This window comes from Betta splendens, chromosome 9, assembly GCF_900634795.4.
Source record: "Betta splendens chromosome 9, fBetSpl5.4, whole genome shotgun sequence".
NCBI classification, from domain to species: domain Eukaryota; kingdom Metazoa; phylum Chordata; class Actinopteri; order Anabantiformes; family Osphronemidae; genus Betta; species Betta splendens.
The window spans coordinates 2767562-2776943 of record NC_040889.2 but is presented as its reverse complement, the minus strand read 5'-3'; the positions used below and the strand labels follow the sequence as shown (position 1 = coordinate 2776943).

The 9382-nt window shown below is 46.3% G+C and overlaps 1 protein-coding gene across 1 annotated transcript; it reads left to right on the top strand.

The window, feature by feature from the left end:
* Window positions 1-1235: 1235 nt before the first annotated feature.
* Window positions 1236-7457, top strand: LOC114861332 (NXPE family member 3-like). The gene is made up of 7 exons (XM_029160425.3): window positions 1236-1390; window positions 2627-2775; window positions 3303-3746; window positions 3827-4119; window positions 4334-4401; window positions 5952-6155; window positions 6226-7457. The coding sequence occupies exons 2-7, from the start codon at window positions 2668-2670 to the stop codon at window positions 6777-6779; spliced, it is 1671 nt and encodes a 556-aa protein (XP_029016258.1). The 5' UTR covers window positions 1236-1390; window positions 2627-2667; the 3' UTR covers window positions 6780-7457.
* Window positions 7458-9382: the final 1925 nt, after the last annotated feature.

Genomic DNA, 9382 nt, shown 5'->3' with positions numbered 1-9382 from the left:
AGGCTTGGAAGGTGAAGGCCACAGTGGTGCCTGTGGTGATCGGAGCACTAGGGGCTGTGACCCCCAAACTGGAGGAGTGGCTACGACAGATCCCTGGAAAAACATCCGAAATCTCAGTCCAGAAAGGTGCAGTCCTAGGAACAGCAAAGATACTGCGCAGAACCCTCAAGCTCCCTGGCCTCTGGTAGAGGACCCGAGCTTGGAAAGTGGATGAGACCACCCGCGGAGGGTGAGAATAGAGTGTGTGTGTGTGTATATATACACTCTATTATCACCCTCTGCGGTTGGTCTCATCCACTTTCCAAGCTCGGGTCCAGGGAGCTTGAGGGTTCTGCGCAGTATCCTTGCTGTTCCTAGGACTGCACTTTTCTGGACTGAGATTTCGGATGTTTTTCCAGGGATCTGTTGTAGCCACTCCTCCAGTTTGGGGGTCACTGCCCCCAGTGCTCCGATCACCACAGGCACCACTGTGGCCTTCACCTTCCAAGCCTTCTCCAGTTCTTCTCTGAGCCCTTGGTATTTCTCTAGTTTCTCATGCTTCTTTCTCCTGATATATATATATATATATATATATATATATATATATATATATAAATTAAAACAAATTAGAGACAGAGATGTTGTTTTGTGGCTATATATATATATATATATATATATATATATATATATATATATATATATATATATATATATATATATATATATATATATATATATATATATATATATATATTGAAGAATTGCTAAAACTGCACATAATTTATTTTTTCTGACCTAAAGCTGAATACATTTTACTTCCTTTTATTTTATTATATATATATATAGCCACAAAACAACATCTCTGTCTCTAATTTGTTTTAATTTAATTTAACTCTCAGTACAGCAGAAATAATCATGCCATGTGTGACAATGCTCAGCCCAGATTTTGGATTTTTGCCTCCTGCAGAAACCCTTGAAGGGGTTCCACATTTAAACTGAAGCGTAAACTGAACAATGTCCAGTCTGTTATCTAATAATTGACTAATAATTGACCAGCATGTGGTTTAAGACCAGTATTTGCTTATGCCAATTTCCATTAGATTAGCAGTTCAACTTCTTTAATTAAATTGGTTGTTCAAATGTTGTGTTTATATATACTAAAAACCCACAACATTTAGTTTATTTAGTAGAATTAGTGCTTGTTCCAATCTTAGTGATGAGCTAGGCTTTTTTCAGATTTTTCCTGTGTAGGACACAGTGTGGGAGGGCTTGTGGGGAAAGGCAATGAACTCAGGCACGCTGCAGCATTATACTCAAACATTACAGGAAAAGTATGCAAACCAGCTGACTGGGAATAATATTACACCACAGGATAAATCAGTGTGTTTGGTCTAAATAAGTCTCTGCTGAGGTACGTAGGTGGTTGTATGATTTCAGTTTCTAATTTTAATATTATTATAAGTTTGTTTCAGTAATGTCGTTTCATGTAGTTTCAACCAGTAACTGCTACTAATTATTTGTCATTACATGTTGTCAAAACACGACAACAGAAAACCCTGGAAGCAGTGGATTAATAAATAAAAAATAATAATATAAAGTGAGTAAGTAAGTTAAGTCATTACATACTGCTCTTATTAGAGCCAAAGATATGTTTCCTGCATTAGAGCTAACACCAACACTCTACCAACTGAGCTACCAGGCTAACAACAACTGAGCACTATGTGATGTGTTGAGTGCTACAGTATGTGTGTTTTCATGTTTCCATGAGAAAACCAAAGCCTAGTCCGTGACAGGGCTGATGAACACAGACTCACACACAAGATTCTGGGCTGCCTTCTGACAGACCTGCAAATTTTTTTACTTTTATGTCAGTTTTTTCCACAGAGAAACATACAATTATTTTTACAGACAGTCAGAACTTTAATGTGGCCCATTCCACCGCTTGAGAGAAGCGGTGGAATGAGCGGTGGACAAGCGGGCGCGCCCTCCTTTCTGTAACAGATACACACAGGAACACACAAGATTTTTTGCTGCTTTCTGACAGGCCCCACAGTACCAATGTTGGTACTGTGTGTTTTCATGTCACCGTGAGAGGGGGTTTGGATGACCACAGCACATCACAAAAGCCTGAATGCAAATGACATTTGATTGAGCATCACAAAACCTGAATGCAGTTTGTCCGACACAAACTCACATTCCTAAATATATTGGGCCCCACAGTACCAATGTTGGTACTGTGTGTTTTCATGTCTCCATGAGAGGACCACAGCATAGCCTGTGACAGGGCTGATAAACAAGTGGCTTAGCGTGCCTCCCCGCTGTGGTGCGCCGGTAACAGCCCCGTTTATAGAACAAAGGCTCAAAGGCTCAGGTTCAAATCCACTGCCTTGTAGGCAGTCCTCCCAAAAAGCCATTTTGACTGCTCTGTAGGTATGTTAGTGATAAACACCTTTGTGCAATTTGATTGGATTTGCCAGAGTAATGTAATATTCACAACCCACAGAACAGGTTTTGTGACTTACCAGCAGCTATAGTACTGTGGGCGTTTCTCTCTTGACACTTTCTTTCCACTGCATCATTTTTTTGGCTCACTTTCCTTGGTCATCCACTGGTTCTGACTGTGCTACTCTATTATCTTTATATCCAGATGAACAACACAACATAAGAAACAACACAACACAAAGGACGATGGCCAGTATCTGTAAGAACAGACAGGGAACTATCTGTTATTTCATCATCATTTGTTTGTCTATGATCACTTTAGTCTACATGCTATGCAGTCTGGATGTCTGGCAGGTAAGAACTTTGAGTAAATATTGTAGAAACCTATACTTTTTCATTGCAAATTGTCCGACTAATCAGTAGAGCAGTTGTTTGCAATTTATAAATCCATACAATACTACACCACATTGTTAGGATTTTGTTATTTATTCATAATAACCACTCTAAAAGGCATTTGCAGACTATTTTTTAGCTTATTTACTTGGAAAATATGTAGCTGAAAGTTTCAGTTGGGATAGGGCACTGCTTTCCGGTAACTTGAATCAAAATTCCATATAGTCTCTCTAATTTATGACGGAAACTCTAGATTTTACAGTATATTCAGAACCGTTTTACCACATTTTTCCATTACAAATAGATACTTCAACATAAACTTCAAACTGCCCAGGTGCACCTGTTTGACTGGTTGGTTTACATTGCTGTACTATGCACCCAGTACCAGTTCCTCAAAGTCTGCAAAGACTTCAAGTAAACTGGTGAGCTAAGATAAGAATAACATGTTTTTTAAAATTAATTCATTTACATTCATTGTCATCTCTCAGGCTCAGAATAGAGTTGACTACATCACCACTACCTCAAGAGATAACACTAAATCTAAAATGACACAGAGTTTCTGCAGCTTCCAACCACTGTCTCCTGAAGACGCCCTGGAAACACAGCTCCTGTTGGATTCCACTGCTTGGCCTAAAGACCCTCCATTGTCAGTTCCAATACCAGTGGATCAAATCAGCAGTGCTGCTAAAAGCACCTTTACAATACTCCAAGGCACGGGGCGAGGACAGTGGCATGTGGGAGATCAACTGAAAGTTCTAATCACAATGTATGACCTCCGTGGCCGTCCAAAGAAATTTGGAGGAGATTTCATTATCGCCCGGCTTCACAGCCCAGCACTTGGTGCAGGTGTGGCTGGACAGGTGGTGGATCATCTCAACGGCAGCTATTCTGCTGTATTTTATTTACTTTGGGAAGGAACCGTGCAAGTTGAGGTAACTAAACTATGTTAATCAGCCAGTCTTGTTTTTTTGGATTTTAATATTTAAAATTTCCTAATATGAATTTCCATTAGGTGACACTGGTTCACTCTAGTGAGGCGATCGCGGTACTTCGCAACCTGACCAACAAGCAGCCAGACAGGATTTACTTCCAGAGCTACTTTCGTTCAGGCTCTGTCTCTGAGAAAACCATGTGTAACGTCTGCCTGAACATGACCCAGCCAGTGTGCAACTACACCGACCTCCACACTGGTGACCCTTGGTTCTGTTACAAACCAAAGAAGCTGAGCTGCCATGCCAGGATCAGCCACTCCAAGGGAGGATTCAAAGAAAACCTCAAAGACTGGGAGAGGAAGCTTTTTGATAAGTAAAAAACAGGATGTCAGCTAATCACGTGTCCATTCAGGCATGCTAAAATTAGGATTGTGTAGACTTTTTATGTATTTATCACTGTCAGATATAGTAAACAAAAATAGATTGAACTATTATTGTTTTGTAAAGTTTGTAAATGTGGAACTTTTTCTTTAATTCTGGTGTGTATAGTGCACCACTAACAAATATTTCATTCTATTTTTTAACAGGTCTGTCATAAAAGTCGCTATTCAGGCTTCAACATATCCCAATGTTACTGTGCTGCCTAGCAAGTCAGGTAAAGAACCATTTTAGTAAAAGTAATGACCTAACACTTGTTGGGTCATGTACTTGGTGGTGGACGCCGGAGGTAAGGGGCTGAAGAAGGAGTCCTATCAGCTCTGGTTGACCTGTGGGTAAACTCCTGAGGCAGCTGATGGGTACCGACAGGCCAAAGGTGCTGCAGCCCGTGCCGTTGCAGAAGCAAAAACTTGGGTCTGGGAGGAGTTTGGGAAGGCCATGGATTCTGGCAAACGCTTCGTTCGACGCTTGAACGTTGGTGTCTGAGGGTTTGTGGGAGTTTGCCCAACCAGTCTACATGTATTTTGTAGACTTGGAGAAGGCATTTGACCGCGTCCCTCGTGGCATCATGTGGGGGGTGCTCCGGGAGTATGGAGTCCAAGGCTCTTTGCTAAGGGCTGTTCGGTCTCTGTACAACCGGAGCAGGAGCTTGGTTCGCATTGCCAGCAGTAAGTCAGACCTGTTCCCATTGCATGTTGGACTTCGGCAGAGCTGCCCTTTGTCACCGGTTCTGTTCATTATTTTTATGGACAGAACTTCTAGGCGCAGCCAGGGGCGGGAGGGGGTCTGGTTTGGGGACCACAGGATAGCATCTCTGCTGTCTTCATCGGGCCAGGACCTCCAGCGTGCGCTGGTGCGGTTTGCAGCTGAGTGTGAAGCGGCTGCAATAAAAATCTGTTCATCGAAATCTGAGGCCATGGTTCTGGACCAGAAGAAGGTGGCTTGCTCCCTCCTGGAAGGAGAAGATCCTGCCCCACGTGGAGGAGTTCAAGTATCTTGGGATCTTGTTCACGAGGGAGGGAAGGAAGGAGCGTGAGATTGACAGATGGATCGGTGCGGCGGCTGCAACAATGTGGTCGGTGTATCGGTCCATCATGCCGAAAGGCAAAGCTCTCAATACAATCTATGTTCCTGTCCTCACCTACGGTCATGAGCTTTGGGTCATGACCAAAAGGGCAAGATAACTGATACAAGCGGCTGAAATGAGCTTCCTCCGTAGGGTGGCTCAATGCTCCCTTAGAGATAAGGTGATGAGCTCTGTCACCCGGAAGGAGCTCAGAGTAGAGTCCTGCTCCTCCACATTAAGTTGAGGTGACTAAGGCATCTCGTTTGGATGCCTCCTGGACGACTCCCTGGGGAGGTGTTCCGGGCATGTCCCACAGGTAGGAGGCCCAGGGGAAGAACCAGGACATGCTGATTGATTCCTCCAGCTCATTGATGAGCTGGAGGAAGTGTCTGGGGAGAAGGAACTCTCTGCTCAGGCTGCTGCCCCCGCGACCTGGCCCCATATAAGCGGTTGAAGATGGATGGATGGATGGATGGATGGATGGATGGATGGATGGATGGATGGATGGATGTTAAGTTGAATTCTTCTTATGACACATTTGCAACAAACTCAAAGGCTGAGAGAATAAAAGTCTGAAAGTTTACAAAATTTTTACAAGTGTACAAAATCAGCACCACCGTCCACTTGAACTTGGTAAATGTGATAATTCACCTGAGAATTCTTTGGAGTCATTTTTCATGACCTCCTGTCATGACTCTCAGGTCAAGCTGAAATGCAGAAGAGCAGCGTGAACTCTGAACCCTCTGGCTACTACTATCAGGGTGTGTGGCGAGCACTGGGCTCCACAGTTCTCCAGTTTAACACCTCTTCGGCTATGAGTGAGTGCCTGAAGGAGAAGGTGGTCCACCTGTACGGAGACTCCACCATCAGGCAGTGGTTCGAACACCTCATCGCAGCAATGCCAGGTACTGGATCTGATTGAACACTTTGTTGTTGATTTTGACACTGAGTGCATTTCTTTTGTGATTAATTTAGATCTCAAGGATTTTAACCTGCACAACTCTAAGCAAAATGGACCGTTCATGGCCTTCGACTTTGCAAACAACATCATGGTAACATACCGTTGCCACGGCCCTCCTCTGCGTTTTATGGACGTCCCAACCGGTGACCTGCGCTACATTGCTAATGAACTGGATGGCCTTAAAGGAGGCGCCGGTACCACTGTAGTCCTTAGCATCTGGTCTCACTTCAGCACTTTCCCCATTGAACTCTACATTCAGCGGCTGCGGGGAATTCGCAAGGCCGTGCTGCGCCTGCTGGACCGATCCCCAGGCACACTGGTCATTGTCCGCACCGCAAACCTCAAGGCACTGACGCTCTTTGAGACGCTGACGAACAGCGATTGGTACTCACTGCAGCGTGACAAGGTGCTGAGGGCTATGTTTAGGGGACTTAAAGTGCACCTGGTGGATGCCTGGGAGATGAGCCTGGCTCACCATTTACCTCACAGCCTCCACCCACAGCCCCCCATTATCAAAAACATGATCAACGTCCTCCTGTCATACATATGCCCTCCAAAAGGTGGCTAGATGTGATTGGGGGCCAAATCAAACGCACCCGCTGTGTTAACGAGTTCTCTCTTTGCTTTTTTTCTACCTCTTGCTGTGTTTCTTTCAGTTAACCTGGAACATACACAACCTATGTTGTACCTATGTAACAGTTTATGTGAACAATGGTCTGAAGTGGGATATTTGGGTTGGGTACATTTTTATATTGGTTATCTTTTTTCTTTTTCTTACTTAGTTACATATTAATGTTTGTTTCAGTGCAGATGTTGGTTGTTTACAAAAAAGGGTTTTATCCATAAATCATAGTTTATACATTCATACAAACATTACTGTCATTTTGAGACATATGCTGTATAACTGACAATAAACACAGACAGAGGAAGGTAAAAAAGACAACAAATGACACTCACCATACAAACGTTAAAATAATACACAAGTTGATACATGCATTGCTCAATAAACTTGGTTAAAATAACTCATTTAACAATTGAAAAATATTCACATTCACCTTTATTGATTTATTATTATTTATTTGATTTGTGAAGAGTGGTTGCAACCAATTACCACACTCCGGTATACAGTATAAGCTACAGTAAACAGCCAGAGCTCTGCCTTTTGCCGGCAGCTGCCACAAGAGGAGGGCAACAAACAATTTAACCATGGTAAATAAAATTTATACCTTTATGAAGCAACATACAGTATATGTCTCTTAAGAGTCTTCATTTGAGAAAACACATCCGGAGGGTAAACTGAGCCCTGGGCTGAGGCCCAGTCTGCTGTAACCAGCATGCAGTGTAAAACAGTTGAAAACACTTACTAATAGTTAATTCCAAATAATTCCATTAACTTAATAGATCAATTTCACCCATAAATGTTCATATTTTATTGAAGATGAGCCAAGCTTTTTTGGTATTATCACTTTTTGCAGAATTAAGTAATGCTCCTGATTATCAACTATTTGCAACCCTGTGTCAGGGACTCGGGCAGATGGCGGACCCACATGCACAGCACGGAGACGATATTATAATCAACAAAAGGTTTATTCCTCAAGGCACGGTCAGACGGTCCAGGTCAACACAAAAAGGCTCGGCAAAAGTACAGGCAGGGAACAGGCAAAAACTCACGGTAAGTAGATAATCCAGGATCGGGCAGGATACACGATGCGAACAGGAACAAAACACGAGAAACACGAACACTCAGGGAACACAGGAAACTAGGGACGCTCAACTCATTCTCAACTCATTCTCAACTCAACAATCTGGCAAATGACTACGGGAACAGGAGGTGACTAAATACACAGGTGGGTGATTAACTGATTCAGTGCAGGTGAGGATAACGATCAGGTGGAGCAGGAAACAGCTGTGACAAAAACCCGGAAGTAAAACTAAAGCAGGAACAGAAACCAGGAGACTATCAAAATAAAACAGGACGTAGTGTTACACAGGACATGGCGTGAAATATGACAAGCAGGACATGACGTGAAACAGGGAACAACTAGAAACAAAGACACAGATCATGACAGTACCCCCCCCCCTATGGCGCCTTCCACGGCGCCCACGGAAGCCCCCCCCCCCAAACCAGGGCGGGCGGAGGGTGGTCCCAGGCGGAGGGACCGAATCCCTACCCCTCAAGGTACATGAGCAGGGTGGGTGGAGGGAGGACCGGGGGAGGGCCAAAACAAGAGTCCACATAACACTACAAAGGTCCATGACCAGGAAAAACATGAAGTTCAGGGATTCCCTCACGGAGGGTGATGGCGTGGCGAGACCCTGCCCAGCAGCCGCTGAGCCAGGGTGGCACTCTTAGTGCCCTTGGGCTGGACCGATGTCCCCGGGGCCACCCCGAATGGCAACGTCCTCCAGGCGGACGCCGATCCGATGGGCTGAGGAGTCGAGGCGGACGTCGCCGCAGGAGGCAGCGCCATCCGGGCAGCAGGAGGCGCCGAGGGCGAGGCCACCAGTCCGGCGGCCGAGACAAGGACGAGGCAGGAACCAGCGGCGTCCTCCTTGGACCACCGCGACGAGAGCCAGGAACCAGCGGCGTCCTCCTTGGACCACCGCGACGAGAGACAGGAACCGAAGCAGATGCGGTCAGCGCCGGACCGCCAGGAATCAAAGCAGATGCGGTCAGCGCCGGACCGCCAGGAACCGATGCAGATGCGGCCGGAGCCGGACCGCCAGGAACCGATGCAGATGCGGCCGGAGCCGGACCGCCAGGAACCGATGCAGATGCGGCCGGAGCCGGACCGCCAGGAACCGATGCAGGTGCGGCGGGAGCTGCGACGGGAACGACCCCCTCCTGGAGGTCCGCCGGGACTGCGACGGGCGCGACCCCCTCCTGGGGGTCGACAGGAACTATGACGGGCGCGACCCCCTCCTGGGGGTCCGCCGGGACTGCGACGGGCGCGACCCCCTCCTGGAGGTCCGCCGGGACTGCGGCTGGCGCGACCCCCTCCTGGAGGTCCGCCGGGACTGCGGCTGGCGCGACCCCCTCCTGGAGGTCCGCCGGGACTGCGACGGGCGCGACCTCCTCCTGGAGGTGCGCAGGAACTGCGGCTGGCGCGACCTCCTCCTGGAGGTGCGCAGGAACTGCGGCTGGCGCGACCTCCTCCTGGAGGTGCGCAG

What these genes read in the sequence shown, in the direction of transcription:
- LOC114861332 (XM_029160425.3), top strand. Translation starts at nt 2,668, where the DNA reads ATGGCCAGTATCTGTAAGAACAGACAGGGAACTATCTGTTATTTCATC. An exon ending in GAGAGGAAGCTTTTTGATAA is followed by an intron (nt 4,120 to 4,333) that starts GTAAAAAACAGG and finishes ATTTTTTAACAG; the next exon opens with GTCTGTCATAAAAGTCGCTA. An exon ending in TGTGCTGCCTAGCAAGTCAG is followed by an intron (nt 4,402 to 5,951) that starts GTAAAGAACCAT and finishes CATGACTCTCAG; the next exon opens with GTCAAGCTGAAATGCAGAAG.